General features: G+C 39.4%; 1 protein-coding gene and 1 long non-coding RNA gene across 4 annotated transcripts in view; one reads left to right on the top strand and one right to left on the bottom strand.

Moving 5' to 3' along the window:
- The window catches only part of LOC108966765, a 130,165-nt gene that overhangs the window by 49,208 nt on the left and 60,751 nt on the right, over positions 1–20,206 (top strand). The window lies entirely within an intron of this gene.
- On the bottom strand, positions 5,280–6,473 carry LOC108966762 (myb-like protein M). Its single transcript, XM_018929801.1, has one exon. It carries the CDS (start codon positions 6,322–6,324, stop codon positions 5,722–5,724), a length of 603 nt encoding a protein of 200 aa, XP_018785346.1. The 5' UTR covers positions 6,325–6,473; the 3' UTR covers positions 5,280–5,721.

Genomic DNA, 20,206 nt, shown 5'->3' with positions numbered 1-20,206 from the left:
ATCGCCGCAACTGTTGGCACAACAACAGCAACAAATGCGGACATATTAAAGTATGTCAAAGAGCTGGAGAAAAAACATTGAATAATCTGAATTTGTACTAAAAATTCAGCAGAATGCAGCGCTCTTCTTCTTTGCACTTGTTTGCTAAAGATAGCGGGCGCGGCAATGTGACAGGCGTTGGGAAAATGAGTAGTCTGAAATTATAATTTTTTTGCTTTTAATAATAATGGCATGACTTTTGTCGAAATGAAATATTCCGCATATTTGCCTGAGGCTGCGATTTGACAAATAGCATAGAAAAAAACAAGGCGACTCTGTAATAATCATTATGTTCTTTTCTTTAGGTTCGTAGACACCGCTTACGCGGCTATAGCCGAGTTAACAACAGCGCCACAGTCGTTCTTCCTTTTCGCTGCTTGGCGCCAATTGGAGATTTCAAGCGAAGCCAGGTCCCTCTCCATTTGGTCTTTCCAACGAAGTGGAGGTATTCCTCTTCTTCTGCTGCTCGCCGAGGATACTACGTCGAATACTCTCAGAGCTGGAGTATTTTCGTCCCTTCGGACGACTGACCTATCCAGCGTAGACGCTGTCTTTTAATTCGCTGAAATGTCAATATCGTCGTATATCTCGTACAGCTTATCGTTCCATCGAGTTCGGTATTCGCCGTTGCCAATGCGCAAAGCACTAAACATTTTCCCCAGAACCTTTCTATTGAAAACTTGTAACGTCGACTTATCAGATGTTGTCATCGTTCATGGCTCTGCACCATATAGCAGGACGGAAATTATGAGTGACTTACTCAGTCCGAAGTAGTACCCGTTGGCAAGAGATATTCTGTGTTGGATTTCGAGACTGACGTTTTTGTTGATGCTAATACTGGTTCCAAGATAGACGAAATTATCTACGACTTCGAAGTTATGACTGTCCACAGTGACATTACCATGTCATGCCAAGTCGCGAGTGCGATGACTCTATATCCGAGAACCGGACATATTTCGTCTTGCTTTCGTTCAATACCAGACTCATCTGGTTCGCTTCCTTTTCTAGTCTGGAGAAAGCAGCACTAACGGCGCGGTTGTTGAAGCCAATGGTATCAATATCATCGGTGGACGTCAGCAGCTGTACCCCCTTATGGAAGAATGTGCTTTCTCTAATCAGATCTGCAGCTCGAACTATTTCCATCCAGGCGTAGATTGAAGAAGTTGAACGATAGGAAGTCGCCATGTATGAAACCTTGTTTGCTATCGAACAGTTCGGAGAAGTCCTTCCCCATTCTGCCGAAACTATTGGTTATGCTCGACTTCAGTTTACTTTTTCTGACGAATTGACGAAGATGTTTTGTGTGTCGATCCTCTTTTCACGGGCCTTTTTCAAGATTTGGCACATTATGAATATCTGATTAGTTTTTGATTTTCCATTCCTAATCTTTCACTTAGAGCGCTCGATAGAACCTTATATACGATGTTTAGGAGGCTTATCCCGTGGTAGTGTGGGGTCTCTCTTTTTGTGGATTGAGCTGAGCTCACTTAACTTACAATCAGCGGTCATGCTTTCGCCTGCATGCATGTTCCTTATCAGTTCTCAATCCATCGGTCACCGCTGCTTTGTTGTACTTCAGACGGATAATTGCTATTCGAACTTCTTCAAGAACGGTCAAAGGAACGTCCACTCTTTCGTCATCGATTGGGGTATCGGTTTCAGCATCTCCGCGTATTATGCCAAGCATATATACTTTTGCTTTACTAATTCTTAAAAGTCTTCACTTTCTTTTAATTATACTTAATTTTTTATTACGCTTCTGATAATTTCTAATGTCTGCTCCATTCTCACCATTTTTTATGGCCAAGTGCATTTCATGTATTTGTCGGCGCCATGAGTGCCCGGCTAAGCTGCAGCCATGCAGTATGTGTGGGTATCAGCACTGCAACATTCAATATGCCATTCCACAAATTTTTACGATTATTGGCATTATTTACTCAAATGTGCGCTAAGGCGTCCAACAACAATGCGAATCAGCTGTTTATAACACCATGTGTTGCACACACACACACACACAACACACCTACAGCTATACATGTGTATACATAGCCATCATAAGCGCTAAGTCAACACGCTGGGACATCGCTCGCTCAAGTAGCATCGTTATCAGCAGCCATGTCGTCAGCGCGCTTGCGTGTGGCAACAGCAGTCACAGCAGTAAGAAATTTATTTGATGACACAAGAAATTGCGTTGAGTGTTATTGCGGGAAATTAACTTTGCTGTTGGCTGTCATTGTTGTCCTTGGTTTGGCTGCGGCCAACCCAGCCACCAGTCGGTGTCCTGGTTGTTGCAAAGTTCCATTTCATTGGCTTACGGTTCCTGTTGGCGGCTGCTGGAAGGATTAGTTAGTGTGTACACTTGTGAGCAATTTCCTCTGGTCAACGTCATTATTGATACTTTACTTTGCTCCACACACACACATACACCTATACGCAAGTAAATATGTCCATTAGCTCATCCTCAACTCACAGCGTCTGCTGGCACCTACTCGGCTTACAGTTTACTGAGTTTCATCTTCGGACATTAACCAACTATATTTGAGTCTTCGGCAGTGTCGGTGTGTTTGTGTATGTGTGTAATGGTTTCTAGTTGGCAGAACAATAATATTATGTTTTTCAATGCTTTTAATTTTAAATCTCAACTTTTAACGGATAAGTGGTTTATTTATGATACTTTTCAACAGCTGCGGCAGCTGCAAGTAAGTGCGTGAGTGCTCTTTATAGTGGGAGTAAATATTACATAAAGCTGGGAGATAATACTGTTTGGTGAAATTGTTCAAATCGACAATAACGGTATATTATTAGCTTATAAGTTTGTGAGATAATTTTACTTTTCGTGTGCATAACTGTAGTTCAGCTCGACATTCAACCAAGCTCACGCAGTTTAAAAGTTACGAACATAAGTATCAAAAGCTTAAAAATATATACATAATTTCGGTTAAAACCGAACATTTGTACATACATATTTTACTGGTATCAAAACGGTTGATGTTGATGATAATTGTACGAGAGGAAAATATGCATACTCTTTCAGACCACATCTTACAAGTAAAACCATATTTCTGGACCAAATAGGACACAAAGGATGACTAAAGTATGATTCGTCTCTTTTTTCTCTGATCTGCTGACAGAATTAAGTCCCTGGGATCCATCCTAGACCGGAAATGCTCGTGAAAACCAAACATATGCGAAAGAGCAACCGGCTGCCCGGTACTGCGTCGATTTAAAAGAATGATAGTTCTTTTGCTCTATGAAACCATAGTTAAGCCTAATTGTGGTTTGGTGGAAGGCTATGAAAAGATCACATTGGCGCCCACTGTCACGCTTCATATATCACAGTTTCCAATAGGCTCCCTTCCAAACCTATCCCCACCCGAGAAACTGCCTCCTTACATAGACCAATCGATTGTTCATCATTGCCCCTGATTACCTTTAGGAAGACTGTCGAAGTAGCCGCCATTCCTAGCGAGAGATGGCGCCTGCTAAAGGTTGGCGCAGCCCCCGTTCGCAATCCTAACCCAGGGAGACGTCCGCCTCATGCGACCTTTGTCGATTAACCGCTGGTTTGGATTCAGTTGTTCGGGGTAACTATCGTCTTCGCTCTCGCTCCGTGCCTTCTTGGCCTACTTGAGTGTATTAGCACACTGCTACTCGTAGTATATCTTACCAGCGTGCTTAGCACAGTAGTTTTTCACGATTTTGGCCGCCAAGCGGCGGTATGTCTTTATTTTCCCAGCTAGCGCCGACTTGCTTCTTCCCCCTGTCAGTCTTTATGATTATTATGATTCCGTCAGGAATGAAGGCTCTATTCACTGGCTTCTCCCATCTTATTGCTCATAAAATGGGTTGAGATAAAAACTCTTAATGGGGTGTCGGTCTTGTTGCTGCATTTTGCCAGCAACATTTCTGTCGCCCCAGGAGCAGCACTCGCACCCAGACAGAGCTGGGCATCGGTTTCGACATCTCTTCACTTTCCTTCGTCACCTTTATGCTACCTTTATATTTATTATAACTGTTGGTGGAATATACTGTCAAGAAATATTCATCAGCTTCCGTCTTCCAAGCGGTAGCAGTAGATCTACTCCGCAGGAGAGCAGTCTTCTTCAGAGTAATGACTATCGACTTCGATAGAAGAGCAGCGATATTAGCCTTGAGCTCGCTGACTGTGAACGCATAATTATTGAAAGGTCTAGACTTTTTACTTATAGCATCGAGCTATTACATGATTGGACTGATTTGGCTGCCCGACACAGCGGTATTGCAACTAACTGCAAAGCTAATTCGCTTGCTCAGACAGCCATTTCAATCTCTATATCTATCTATAAATCAGTTAAAATCTGAAAAATAACATATAATGATCTGTTCCTTATTCGGGCGATTGGACGTTACGTGCGAAAAGATGCATACCCATTGAACCAGAAATGGCTGAACAAAATCTGTCTCGAACAGATCGGGCCTTCTTGGAACTTTTCAAGAGTACATGAAGCGAAGTGATATCGCTTGGAAAGATCTAGCGGCTTCAGTTCTTGCACAAGCTGTATTTTGTACGCTTTCATTTTAAGATGTCGACTTAAAATGCGTGAGGTAGTTCCATACGTCAAACGAAACTCCCCACGGTCTTCGTCTACACACTCAGCTACGCCTGCAATATTTTTTGCACTGCTTGCTAAATGTGATCTATTCGGTCGAATTTTATCCAATAATGAATGCTAGGTCTCAAGATGGGTGATGGTGTTTCGAATAGTACGCTCAGTAAACCGATTATGTTGACCATAAGTGAACGATCATTATCAAGTGGTTGTAAGGAAGCTTGTGTATTTGTAAAGGGTATAATGGCTTCGGCGCAACCGAAGTTAACTTTTTAACTTGCTTTTAGTATCGAAGCTACAGATTAACTTGTGAAAATATATTTTAGTGTGAATTTCAATAGATACGTATCACTGCACTCCAGCCAAATTATTGTTTTGTTTGAGAGCGTTGAGAGCGTGAATCCAACTGAGCTGAAATAGTCGTGCTGTTTGGGTTGTAGTCGCAGCTTATTATTCAGCGCAGCGAGATTAGCACAACTTTCGGTGATTTTGTGTAATATTATATATATTCTTAATTGCGCGATTCTTGATCTTTCTTTAACCCATGAATTGATTGCTTACCGCGTCTTCAAAGCAACAATGGTTTATTTTTGGGCAAAAAGCCGAGCTAAAAATATCAAAAAGTACATGAAGTACAAAGGTAAAAAGCAATCAGCTTGTTATTGCAAATCCCACTTTGTGGGTTTTTTTTTATTGCTATTTACAACTTATTGCTCAGTGATGCTTCTGTGATTGCTTTAGCGCAGCTTTTTGTGACATGAGATTTTACGTTTCGAATAAAGGCAGGTATGGCTCGTTCGAAAATAATTGCTTTGGCAAGTAATCTGTGCTACTGAAATACATATGTACATTCGTGTATATATAATAATCGTGTATATGGATATATGCCAAACGGTATATACTTAACATAATATAATGAGATTTTCATACTCGAACAGCGCAGACTGTCAAGCATTACAATGATTCGATTATGGAAACGGTTATGACTAATTTAAACACATTTGAAAATATCAAAAATAAATACTAGAGGCTTAAGCTTAAATGTTAAAATGCGCATGCGAGAAAATCCAGTGTGTTTGGTTTATATAATACTTTAGCCGAAGAAGCTGCCCCGCGAGTTGATCGCGCCGGCGAAATTCGCGAATGAACCGTTTCTTTGCGCTTCGATTGCCGCCGCATTGATGAACCAGAAAGGCCTTTGATCTTCGGGCAGGCGATTAAGTATAGCCACCAGCTCACTATCGTCTTTCGCGTCGATTGGCAAGCGATTTGGCGCACCACTGACAACGGGTCTGGCGGCCGCGCTGATTACTGTATTAACATTTTGTTGCACATTATCAGCATCGCCGCTGCCAAAACGATTCGCAATACCATCGGCTACAGGTCGTGCGGTTGGTGTGGCCATGGGCAGATAGTTGGACTCGGGGAAGACTATTGGTATGTAACTCGCTGGTGGCTTTTGTGTGGCACCAAACGCCAGTGCTGGTGGCTCATCTGGTTGTCCAAAGCGGTTGCCAATATCCACGTTGCTGTTGTTATTGTTGTTGTTGTTCATGTTGTATTTGTCCTTTTGATTGAGTCCCGGTGGCCGTATGCCCGCAAAGGAGGGACGCTGCGCCGCGGCCATTTGCAGCAGCACCAACAACAAGCTGACAAAGGCGAAAGTGTTGCATTGTTTGTTGTTGTTGTTTGGCATAATTGTTTTTTGTTTAACTTTGTGTTTGTTTTTTAATGAAATGAAAATCGCACGATCGCGAATTTACGAATTGCTTACTAATGCGTCTTATTTCACTTTGCGAATGCTACTTTCTTCGGAGTCGCCGCTGTTTTGACGTGATCTCGACTGTTTAACGACTGTGATGCTAAAACTTGGCGCTCGCTGGTTTTATACTCGCTTATTGTTGTGCACAGCTTTTTGGCGTGTTTGTCGCAAATATTGTCATAAGTCAGCTGAGACCGCTCTCCAGCGCGCTTGAGTCATACTCCCTCTCGCGATCACGATTATAACCGGCTGCTTTGGATCCCCCGCGTATCAGTGGCGCACGAAGTACTTCTTATCTCGTGCAGACGCCTGTGCCCTCACTTAGACCCCGCTATTTGTTGCTGCTATAAAGAAACGCTTAGTTATCGCCAATTGCTCGCGCGCTGCCATCTCGACCGTTCAGAAATGCCGCTGCAGTTGTGCTCACTATAGTTTTTTTTGTTGTTTTTAGTAATTATGTTGCATATACATACCGACAACTTTACATATTTTCCAATTCAGCGGGCTAAACTTGTTTGACAAGCGGATTGTGACTTCAATTTTGCTGTTTGGTTTTGACATTGACTTTAAGCGTTAAAGCGTCATTTCTACATGCATCTGTGGCTTTGCTGCGCGCTCAGCGTATAATTTAAGAGCATAACTTGTTTCACTGCAATTTCATTCATCTCAACAGTTGTGCTGCTTTAATCATTTATGGCACATATTTTATGCTGATATGTTGATTTGGAGTGATTGAACTGCATGTCATTGATGTGTTGGAGAAAGAGGCTGCTAGACACAGACACTCTTAATCTAACAGTGCTGATAATAATGATAACGGTTTTTGGGGAAAATTCACTTTAGGGTCTTCCGTTTTTACGACTAAAAATACCAGAAAAATTTGAAGTAAATTCCAGCTAATTTCATTTAAACAAGTAGTACCTGAAAATAGAATGTGCGATGGGGTTATCAATGACTTATTTTTATTATTCTATTATTTATATTATTCTATGAATCCGTTATATGTGGATTTTTGGTTTGAACTACTACCGAATATTTTTGATAATAAGACCATAAGACAATGTTATCGTGGAAGTTTGTAACCATTTTTGTTCAATATTCCAGAAATATACATATTTGATAACACTGTAACATTTATTAATTAATTAATATTTATTTTGTGACCTTCAAAGTAATCCCCATCACCTGTAATACACTTGTGCCAACAACTTTTCCACTCCTAGAAACACTTTTCATAAGAACTTTTTGGGATGGCTTTCAGCTCCTTCAACGAATTTTGTTTTATCTCTTCGATCGAACAAGAAGAAATCGCATAGAGCCTAATTTGGCTTAAAATTTGGTCACAATCGTGGTTCGATCGATGCGATGGTGCATTATCTTCGTGTAAAATCTATGAATTGCTCTTCTATAATTCCAATCGTTTTCGACGGTTGTTCTCTCGAATACTACCAAACCACTCAATGTGGCCAAATAGCACTCTTTATGAACCGTCTGTCCATCCTTAACAAATTCATGATGCAAGAAACCAAGAATATCGATAAAAACAATGAGCATCACCTTGATTTTTCAGTGGTCTCGACGTGGTTTTTTTTGTGTCGGCTAATTTTTTTCTCCTCCATTCCGTTGATTGTTGATTTGTTGTTGACATCAAACTCGTTAACGCATGTTATACTCGCATGATCAAGCATGTCCAAAAAGATCTGTTTACGGTACTTTTTTTTTCAAAAAAAAAAACGCCGCTTTATCGGGACGAGTCGAATAAGAAGGCGTTTTATAACCAAAATATCCACCAAACTCTTTCAAACGGACTCGCGAGAGATGTCTAGCTCTCTTGCCATCTCTTTCACACTTGTCTGACGATTTTCAAGCACCAGATCCTTTACTTATTTTTAATATTGTCATTAGTTGAAGAGATCGAAAGTTGTCCAGAATGTAGCATGTCTTCAACGATCTTTCAACCGTCTTTGAAGGCTTTGTATCACTGGAAGAAAATAGTGTTAATTCTAGAAATGTATCAATATAAGTTGTGTTCGATTCGTCATTCCCTGTTCGCTTATTAATAAAAATTACATGCAAAGGCCACAACCCAGTTATCGAATGGAGTTTACAGGTCAATTGAAAAGTCCACGGACTGCCATAGTAAAACAAATTTTTTAGCAGAATTATCTTTTTATTCAACATAGTTCCCTTCAATACTGATATATTGAATATAGCGACTCTCCAACGTGTCGATACTTCTTTTACAGTACGATTTGTCCTCTGCTTCAAAATAGGCCTCAGTTTCGGTGAACAACTCTTCATTTGACGAAAATTTCATCCCAGCGAGCATTGTTTTGAGATTAGGAGATAGTCGCTGGGGTCGCCAGATTAAGATAATCAGGTTGACGTGTAAACTTTTTGCTCCAGCTCTTTGGGATGTCTGAAGGTAGCCGTTCCCAAGTGTCTAAGACTTGACGTGTCAAACGCAAAAGTGTTGAGTTATTTCCGTCTCATCTCCTTCATACACCTTTCGCAAATGATTCGTTAAAAGTCCAAAAACCAGGGAAGGGCTAGCCTTACTGAGGACAAATAGATCACTAACCATATTGCGTTCTGTCTTAGACAAGAAGGCTTTTGGATCAGCGCTGGCCATGCTTCCGCGAAAAACCAGCTATCTAGAACATAAGAAGATCACGCATCCGTTCTAAAGATTGCGGTTCTTTCTAGCTCATAAGCTTCCTGCGTTTCAGCTGTGGCCTGGTACCCATACCAGTCTTATCACAAAGACACTCAATGCTATTGGTAGCGAGGTTAGGTCCGCTTTGACCAGCCCTGAATGCATTGTTAATGAGTTCAAGACTAGTATCGGCGCTCTGCTATCACAGGTCACTTCTCAGAAGAAGGCTGCACTCCGGAGCAGTAAATCTACTGCTGCCGTAAGGGCTGCAACCTCGGCCTGGAAGACACTGCAAAAGTCAAGAAGTCTGAAGTTGCTAGAGAGCTCCTGACAGTTAATCCCTCCACCAACCGTCCATATCCCCAAGAAATCTGTCAAGAATTACAAACTGGCTTCATAACATTGTATTTATTTATGGAAACTTTTTTATTTGTGAGTGGTATTATAGCTTCGGGGAAGCTAAAATTAACTTTTTTATTTTCTTAAAAATATTAAGTCATAGCCTCTCGAAAAATAATTAGGTGAAATCCAGATTTTACAACTGTCAAATACTCTGACGCAATCTTAACTGAAATTTAACGCTTTTATTTCGGCACAGAGCCTCCTCTAAGCGTTTCAAGTGAAATTAGTATTTTAATTTTTGTGTTTCTTTTTTCGTTTGTTGATAATTTGAAATATTTCCCACATTTCCACAGCTTCCTTATGAAGCTTCACGGGTCGGAATTCCCGGTGTCTTCGTTGCGCGACAACAAACCTACGTGTGCTCATTGAGTATATCGCTGAGTCAGTTCAACTCATCATAAACAAAATCCACGCCGTAGCAGACGTCATAAAAATTAACGACATCACTTGTGATGGAAGTCAGAAAAATCGACTCACACATATTCACCGTAATTGATTGAGCAATTTGCTGCTCTCAACAGCTCATAAGCTCACACGACGCGCTCAAAAAGTGGGTGTGGGTGCATGATTTGGTTGTATTTTGGGGGAGAGGGAATATTGGTTGTGAACTCTAGGCAATAAATGAATATTATCACACCAAGGCGCAATACATCACGCAAACAACAACTACAACAACAATAGATTGATGTATGATGCATTTGCACTTTTTATGCACAGAAAGATAACACAGCAGTTGTCAATGCATATACATATGTATAATATACATACATACATGTTATCGAAATACTCCCCTGCCTATACACACATATGTACATTATCGATGAATGCCGCTTGCCGGCATTTAAGCAATAAAAACAACAAGTGTGACAGCAGACAGTCGAACGCCAACCTGCTCCCAGTCACTGCTGCAACAGAGCAAAAACAAAACAAAAGTGAGCAAGTGGTTGGGTATTACCCAAAACCGCGACGTAAAAACCCAAGCAACAACAAAATACAACAGTGAACTTGTTGTAGGCAATGTTTGAGATGTGCATATATAATATATTTGTATTTGTATTGAACTATACTACAACAAGAGCGGTGATAGTGACACATAAAAATACGTTGCTAAATGGGTGTTACAATAGGTTTTATGGCAAATAATAAAGTCGCATTAAAAGTGCGATGTGCTGAAGATTGTGCTGTTCTTTTAAGTTGTCAATGCGAGTTGTTGTTGTGATAACGGGTACCTAACCCCCGTTTGGATGGGAAGGATTAGATAAGTTGTCGGCGACGTCATCTAACGGAAGGCACAAGAAATGTGCTGTTTAGACGGGTTCGGACCGAAGGGAGTGGGGTGTTAGATGAGTGGGGTTAGTAAGGCATGCAATGATGGGGCCAGTGTCATGCGGAGACTCATGCACGTAAGACATATATTGGAGATATCGGGGTCTATTCTGATCAAGTAGGAATATATTCTGCTACAGTATCCAGAACGAAGCCGCGCAAGAGTCACTCTCGTTTCACGTGGCAACTCGAACTCTTCGTCTGCGATGGATGTTGATTTGACTCCGAGTACGTCATTCACTGGTGGGGAGTCGGTGAAAGTGTTGATGGCTCCACTGTGAATAGCGGTCAGTGCTTGTCGGAAGTTTGTTGCGTCCGAAATCTGGTCGGCATACTATCTAATGTCGTGGACGTAATTGAGGAATGAACCCTTGATGTACCTAGCCGACGGTTCCGCTTTAACCAAGTGACTGCAGGGGTGATTTGTGCGAAAAAATCCAGGAAGTATAAGCGCCTCACTATGTAGGTGTGAAATAGGAGACAGGGACCTGTCGTAGTCCGAAGTGCAGTGTTTTGACAAGTTTGAGAACCGGGCGCCCGATTGCCTTGTAAATTGTCAACAACATTTCTACTTATAATGACAGCTCCGAATTGGACTGCGGAGAAGGAGCGGCGATAGACTTCAATGATCTCGACATCTCTATTTTTATCCATCTAACAAACTCAGCCAGTAGCTTGCAAGCGGAGCTATTAGATATAGAGGAAACACATGAAGGTTTTAAGCTCACTGGCAGATCAACCCCACTTGTTCATAAATTGAGTTCGTGGTTACAGAAACATTTTCAGCCACGAAAGGATAGACATGTTGGTAAAGCTTGGAGCCTCTTTAGACGTAATACCATGTGCGTTAAGAATAAAACCTATTTTAAATAAATTGCTCAGGTTAGATGAAGGAGAGATGGAACTCATTAATAACCTGTAAGATAACAAATCCAATGTGACCAAAATTTGACAGGACTAGAAGCAAGTACCTCCTATCTTTCTCGAGAACTGGTGTATATGTACACTCTTGTAACAATATTTGCTAAACTATTTTCCGATTTCGCTGTGAATGCCCAGCTCTATCACAAACCTGATAGAAAATATTTAAAATTCATCAGGCACCAAACCTTGAATGAATGTCCATCATTGAGCGCACCAAATGGTTTGAGCGCAACGATGCAACGGAAGAGCAAGATGAAAATGAATGATTAAGATCCATGGTGGCAGCTTTTCTACCTACCAACTTACCTCTAACGACACAAGACTTTCCAGCACTCCAAATCAAACAGCCATTATTGCGGTAGCAATCATAATTACGAGCGAAAAGTGCGGGTGCTTTGAAAGAGTCACGCTAGTCTACGTCTTATCTTTGCGGCAGAGCCGTACGTATTTTCCACTATTATGCTCACTTCTATTTGCTTAATGATTAATTTTTGCTCACTAATGAGCTTCATTGTGGTCTACAACTTCACAGATTCTGAGAATATTGGTTTAATAAAATAGAAATGGAATTTCGGTCAGGGTGATGACAATCGCCTACACACTGACAACAAATTGACAAGTTGTGAATATTAGCAAAGCAAACATTTTTTTTTATTGTTTTAAAATATGCTTCGGTCTCTAGACTTTGAATAAGTTGAATGTCGCGCCCATTTTCGCCGTATATTGTCTACTCTTGACAGAAATTTGTAACAGGTTTGCTCACCTAACGGTTCTTTGAAACACAATCTGTCAATTTGACGTCTGTTCGTGTTTCGCATTAGAATTCTAAGTGAGCCACAGACATAGACATTTGATAGCTGATGAATTGTACGATGTTCTTATGACATTGTCAGTAAGCTTAAAGCCTTCCTACATTTATTGATTAAGCTGGAGTTCATCTTTGGCGACGACAAGCCTAGCAATTCCGCCTAGCCTAGCAATTCCGCCTATCTATGTTAGTTAAGCTCTTCTTTTCCAAGTAATTCTACTTGGAGGATACTGCGTTTAGTAGACGGATGAACAGAGAGATGTCAAGATCCTAGGAGTATACCCCATCCTTACGCTGCAGTCGATTTTGCATCTGTTGGTTTAGATTGAGCTGGTATTAGAATAGGGTCTACCAATAAGTGCGACGTGATGTTAAAATGAAATAAAGTTTGCTGAAAATTAACGTGTAATCGCTTAATCTTGACGACCCTTTGATTGGAATATTTCTTCAAATTAACGGGCCACTAAACTTTTCATACAATGTCTCCATATTAAGACGTGACAGATGAGGCGGCATATCATCGTGCTGGAAATAAAGTTCGTTCGCGTCGATTTCTTCAAATTCCCGAAGAAGTTGCTCAATATCGACAACATTATAACGATTGCTATTAATGATAGTGACATTTTCTGCCGCACTTCGAAAGATATAAGGCCCAATAGCACCGCCATACCAAAGACCGCACCACACTGGTTAATTTTTAGGGGATGCAAATGCGATTTCTGAGACATACTAGGAATCAACTCATCCTTACAGCGACAGTTTTGTTTATTGACGAAGCCGTTAAGCCAGAAATACCCCTCACCTGTGAAGATGATTATACGTTGAAAATCGTCGGTAGCTTCCATCATTTCATGCGCCCAAGCGGCAAAGCTACGACACTTCAAATGGCTTCAATTCTTCTCTCAACACATTCTTATACAGTTGCAGAGCCAAATCCGATCGCAAAGTTCACCATGCTGTCATCGGAGGCAGACCCAACTGTGCAAAACGACGTTGAACTGACTAAGTGGGTTTGGGCTTAAATTCGACTTGAATGGAACCGATATATCCTTCGCCAAGGGGCTGAGATTATAAATACTTTAGTGTTTTGTAATTATCTGTGCTCGCGAAGCGCATTTTGAGGACTGTATTTTCAGCGTAAAGCTTTTAGAGCAGCCACCGTAGAATGTAAATTTCTAAGCGTTGTACCAAAGTCATAAGGGACAAATGGACAAACCTTACTGAACATATTGACAAAATTTGACACAAATTCATAAACCAACATCTCCTCCACGAGCTGTCAAAATCACGGCATCCTTATTGGCTTACGCTGTTTGTGTTTTACTCTTACCGTAAGGTAAGCTTGTTGCGAGAAGTGTCCACAATCGGTCTAAGAAAGCGCCATGTATAAAATGAAAGTTCCGCCGTCGTGTTTTATGAATCAAAATACTTCGCAATTTTTGCACTCAACTCCTTCCAACGGTTTGTGTGTGTGTTTAGTGTTCGATTTCACCCAAAACGACTCCTTAATCACTCGTTTTCATATTATTGATAATTTTTCGGTTAAATAAAAAAAATAAAAAATATATTGAAATACTTACTTTTCTCCAAAATATTGCGTCTCTCTCTTCTTCATCAAGTGCATAACTCGTTATTTCATAAATTATATAAATACTATAACAGGTCGTACATTCGTCTCTTTTTTCGTTGCTTTAATAAAAGCTTGGGTAGTGCACATTTTCCGTACTCGGGTACATTCTTTGGTTTAATTTTTATCTGAAAATTTTGAGAAATGCTTACCGCAACTCACCTCTATGACGTAAATCAAATTTTTAAAAGCCATACTTGAATTGTTTATTATCTTATCCGGAATGTTGAAGACAGATAAGAATCGTTTTGTGGTGCTTTACACTCTTACAATGCAGCAATTGTGGTTATATCGCTCTTTTAGAAATGTTATAAAATGCTTGACGTTTGTTTAATTTCCAAATTATTCATAATTGATATTGTGTTAGGTCAGTAAGAACTGAGAAAGAGCTCAACGAGTAAATAACGAAATATATGTTTTTTCATACTCTTTACTTGAGTCACAGCAAGTGGTTGGGAGCAAATATAAAATAACTTGTATTCGTAAATGATATATGCTAGAAGCTGTCTTCTTAAAATGCACTTAAATATATTTTTAGCTTGAAGGTTTGAAGAAACTACTTTGAAACTATACCCTGAACTGGATATAAGTACTAAGTGTGCCACAAAGGAAGCATCGCACACCCCATAAAATATTTTGTCAAAAAAGTCTTGCGGTATTTTCGCTAGTAGGCGCTGAGAGCGCGTAGTTATAGTTTTATTCGCCGCATCGGGTCACGCTATACCTTTTTGGAAAGCTCATTTCACGCGCTAACGCCTGTTTGATTGATTGTTGTTTCTTTTAAGTCGTTCGTGAGTTATAGCGTCGCAAACATGGAGCAAAATAAAGAGAAAATACAGCATATTTTACAGTACTACTACGTTAAAGGCAAAAATGCATCTCAAGCCGACAATAAAATCTGTGCAGTTTATGGAAACGATACAGTTTCCTATTCCACTGCACAATGAGGGTTCAACGTTTCTAGCTGGCTCAATGGAGTTCGGCCACAGTAGGCAGGATATTGTTATCTCCCGAGAAGAATGGAATAATGTAGTCGATCTTCAAGATGGTCAAAATAAATCTTTGATCACCGCCAAAGTATACGCGTTCCGGATGGCACTAAAAAAGGTTGGAAGAGAACAGGGAAGTCATAAGCTGCTGGCAGCCAAAGATGCAGATAGCATCTAGCCATCCCCTTATCGCATCCACTCTGTAAGATGCAGAAATTTACCAATGACAGATGGGACTGGGACTTGGGAGTTGGCACTTTCATATGTTTAGCGGAGCTGGTATAAATTATACATATTTGTACTGGCTACAAAGTGCTTTACCGATTTATAAGATCGTGTGCAAGAGTTCAATTTTGACGTCTTCTAGTGCAGAGGTGGTCGAAGATGCGCCACGCTCCGGAAGGCCTGTCGTCGAAAATGGCGATAAAATCGCTGAATTGGTCGAAAGAAACCGGCATAGTAGCAGCCGTAGCATCAGTCAAGAGCTGGGTATGAGTCATCAAAAAAAATTTTACGAACTTCTCTTATATTATATATATTATATATATATATCAAAAATATATAGCGTGACCCGCTGAGTAGATATACTTATGATCGTCTATCGGTACACTGGTCCCTCAGTTTATCAAATATCTTTCTTGTTATATGCGTACTAGTCAATCAGTTTATGAGGTATTAATCTGAAACCTTGTACACGTCGTCTTCTTCCAAAGAAGCTGTTTATTTGTCGATACCGTTAATATCAGATCACTATAGCATATAGCTGCCATACAAACTGATCCATCAAAATCCAGTCGTTGTATAGAAATCTTTTTTCTTTGACGAGATATCGCCACGAAATTTCGTGTGAGTTACTACTCAAAGCAACGTTAGATTCTCCGAGAAAATTGTTCAGATTGAACTACTATAGCATATAGCTACCATACAAACTGATCCATCAAAATCCAGTCGTTGTATGGGAAACTTTTTTTTTACGAGATATCGCCACGAAATTTTGTGTGAGTTACTATTCAAAGCAACGTTAGATTCTCCGAGAAAATTGTTCAGATTGAACTACTATAGCATATAGCTGCCATACAAACTGATCCATCAAAATCCAGTCGTTGTATGGAAAACTTTTTTCTTTGACGTGATATCGCACGATATATTTCCCAAGCAACGATATAAGATCCGAAGAAATTGTTTAGATCGGACCACTTTAGCATATAGCTGTCATACAAAATGATCCATCAAAAATCCAGTCTTTTAATGGTAAACTTTTTTATTTGAGAACATTTCAAATTAAAATTGAGTATTTAAAATTTCAAATTTCCTTTCCATTTTTGCATTTTATCAACCCCCCGCTCTCTACTCTCTGCCACATTTTACAACAAACACTGCAAACATTTAACTTTGGTTGATTGAAAGCTATAAAAGAAAATTTACCCGCTGTCTTGTTTGAGAGTGCCACTCGCTAAAGGGTAAGTAGCACCATGCAGTTAAGAGAAATTCCTGCGAGTAATGATATCGAAATACTTTCATTGCATAGCGAAAGCATAAAATGCTGTTTAACGCTGAAAAGACAATCAAGCCTGCATACTATATACATATGCTTCATAAAATCTTTTCGCTCTAGAGGATTTCGGCGGAAATAAACAAGAAAATTCATATAACTGTCTGTTAAATGCAGCAGCAGAATAAAACTCGTAAAATTTTAAATTATTATGGCCAATGAATGTTAAATATTGCCTAAATAAATTGACTTACACAAAAACCTACATGCATACATACAAATATTCATACAAAAGTTCTTATATCCTGCGTGCTTATGTAAATAGCTTGCCGAAAGCTATGAACTTTTACAAGCCAAAACTTCAAGCAGGTTGATGATATGCGACAACAATTTTAAGTACGAATTCTAGGAAAAACTGCATCTGCCATGCTGTGTGGGGTCAGCAGGCTGCCAGGGACGCCATAAATATAAACAAGCTTTTGTGCTGAAGACAGCAGTTTTCTTATTTCAAATTTATTACACGCCTTAATTGTGAGGAATTTTGAGTGGACTCTTACGTTTGATATGATGAAAGTCATTTGAAGTGCTGTGGCTGTTTAGAAACTCAAGTTATTTTCCATACTCACTTGGCAGTAGTTGGAAATCCACTGAGAACATTTGGCAAATGGAAGTCAAATTGTATATATTACAACGGAGATATATTTTAAAGAAAAAAAAAACAATAAAAATGTTAATCTCGGCATTACCGAAGCTGCGTTAACGCTCACAGATTCAAGGTGTGAGTTAAATTTCGTGAAAATGTTTTGTGAAATAAAAACTAAAAATTTAATTCTGGTCGTTCAATTTGTATGACTATAGCATACAAGTCATTGATCTGATCCATTTCTTCAAGGACTTCGTTACCTTAGTTAATAATATGGATCGAATTTCGTTGATTTATTTTGTGAAACGAAAAAGTTTTCCATACAAGAATTTGATTTTCAACATTCAGTTTGTATTACAGCTATATGCTACAGTGGTCCGATCCAAACAATTTCTTCGGATATTAAACCATTATTTTATAGAATAATGTGAGTAAATTTCGTGAAAATGTTTTGTGAAATAAAAAAGTTTTCCATACAAGTGCTTCTATTTCAACGTTCAATTTGTATGGCAGCTATATGCTACAGTGGTCCGATCTGAACAATTTCTGCGGTGATTGTACTGTTGCTAAAGGTAATAATGTTAGTCAAATTTCGCTGCAATATTTTTTGGAATGGAAATGTTTTCCATACAAGAACTTGATTTTGATCGTTCAGTTTGTATTACAGCTATGTGCTACAGTGGTCCGATCCAAACAATTTCTTCGGATATTAAACCATTATTTTAGAGAATAATGTGAGTCAAATTTCGTGAAAATGTTTTGTGAAATAAAATAGTTTTCCATACAAGTGCTTCTATTTCAACGTTCAATTTGTATGGCAGCTATATGCTACAGTGGTCCGATCTGAACAATTTCTGCGGAGATTTTACTGTTGCTATAGGTAATAATGTGAGTCAAATTTCGCTGCAATATTTTTTGAAATGGAAATGTTTTCTATACAAGAACTTGATTTTGATCGTTCAGTTTGTAATGCAGCTATACGTTAAAGTTATCCGATATCGGTGTTTTCAATAAGTAAGTAGCTTCTTGGAGAGATAAAATCGTATGCAAAATTTCAGATTAAATTTCTGAATTTTCAGCTACAGTTTCGTAGTTTTTTCAGCGACCGACTAATCCAAGCGGTGTCCCTCTCACTAGCCAATAGTTAATAATATTACATAAGCACAAGTAAGCTAACTACACCAATGTCAAGCGCATATTTACACACATCTGCTCACATACAACCATGACTCCGATTATTTACTGTGGTTTGCCAGCGACACACCATTCGCTATCGCAACTCGAGAAGTTCAAAAAGGTGTGCGCTTTTTATCGCAAGCAAATACATATGCAAATCACACCGACCGAGGTGCTCTTTTGCAGGTGAAAAGCTAAAAGTTTACCAGTTAAATATTCCACCAAAAACTTCACAATCTTGTTGCATCACTTGCTGTTGTTGCTGCTGTTGTTGTTGTGCTTTGCTTTTTGTGCTGTGTGATTTTTTGTTTGGTTGCCGAAAGCCAAGGCCAAAGCGCAAGTTGCCAACTTGCCAAAGAAAAGAAGCCACTAGCAAAAACAAAAACAATGCAGCCATTTGTAGTAAAACGTGGAGCGACAACAGCGACAACAACAACAAGGTAAAAGAACTATTTAAAATGCACACAAACCAAATGAGCAAAAGTCATTTGTGTATCTGTGCCTTCGCTGGCGCCGGCACCGACGACACGACATGTGCGTTTTTGTGGGTGTGGCTGTGCTCGAGCATAGGTGCCTGAGTGCCACCGGAAAGCAGACCAACTTTTCGGCAGCGTGGCAAAGTGACAAAAATGGGCGTGTGTGGGTTTAAAAGCTGCGCTACGGGCGAACACTCACATTAAGCTGTGTGTGTGTGTGTGACATATGTGTGAGTGTATGCACATGTGTGGCTAGATATGTTATACATTGTAGGTACGCTTGTATTTACATAAATTTATATTACATCTTCTGACAATTCGAGGCAATAAAATGAATGCCATTTGTCGTGCGCAACTATGCGAGGTGCGGCGCCAACAACTTCAATGAGACAAAAAGCTGCTGTACGAGAAATCTTGAAGAACTATATTTACGTGTGCACATATTTTGATCAACCATATATTTTCAGAAAATTTTAGAGGTAGTTGCAACGAAATTGCTGCAAACTTTGTTTGGTAGATGAAGTCCCCTATTTTTTATTGAAGAAAAGTCGAGATATATATATTAATGATTGTCCAATAATTATTGGAATTTGCTACTTAGCGACAATTGAAAGGTTGTTCATACAAAATTCGACCATTGTGGAGTGACAAAAAAACAAAGTCGTTAATATCCATCACAAATAAAAAGATTTCCATACAAATACTACATTTTGGTTGTGCAGTTTGTATGGCAGCTATGTGCTATAGTGGGTCGATCTGAAAAATTTATGTATATATTATACCGTTATATCAGATAATAATCTATGCTAAATTTCTTTAGAATGCTTTGTAAAATAAAAAAGTTTTCCATACAAGAATTTTAGTTCGATCGTTCTGTTTGTATGGTAGCTATGTGCTATTGTTGTCCGATTTAAACAATTTCTTTGGATATTCTATCGTTATTTTGTGTAATAATTCATGCAAAATTTCGTAATCATACCTAGTCAAATTAAAAAGTTTTTCGTACAAGGACTAGAGTTCGATCGGTCAGTTTGTATGGCAGCTATCCGCCACAATTGGCCGATCTGAACAATTTCTTCAGAGATTATAGCGCTGACATAGATAGTGAGCCGTGCCAAAGTTTGTAATCATAGCTAGTCAAATTAAAAAGTTTTCCATACAAGGACGTGAGTTCGATCGGTCAGTTTGCATGGCAGTTGTATGACATAGTTGTCCGATGTGGAAAATTTGTTCGGAGTTTGTAGCGATCGCATATATAGGTAGTAAGCACTGCCAAATTTCATAACATATCTAGTAA

The sequence above is a fragment of the Bactrocera latifrons genome, unplaced genomic scaffold (genome assembly GCF_001853355.1).
Source record: "Bactrocera latifrons isolate USDA-ARS-PBARC rearing strain unplaced genomic scaffold, ASM185335v1 scaffold_17, whole genome shotgun sequence".
Taxonomy (NCBI): Eukaryota; Metazoa; Arthropoda; class Insecta; order Diptera; family Tephritidae; genus Bactrocera; species Bactrocera latifrons.
This window is presented reverse-complemented; position numbering and strand designations above follow the sequence as displayed.

Excerpts from the sequence above, each read along its gene's own strand:
- LOC108966762 (XM_018929801.1), bottom strand. The coding sequence starts at position 6,324 with ATGCCAAACAACAACAACAAACAATGCAACACTTTCGCCTTTGTCAGC.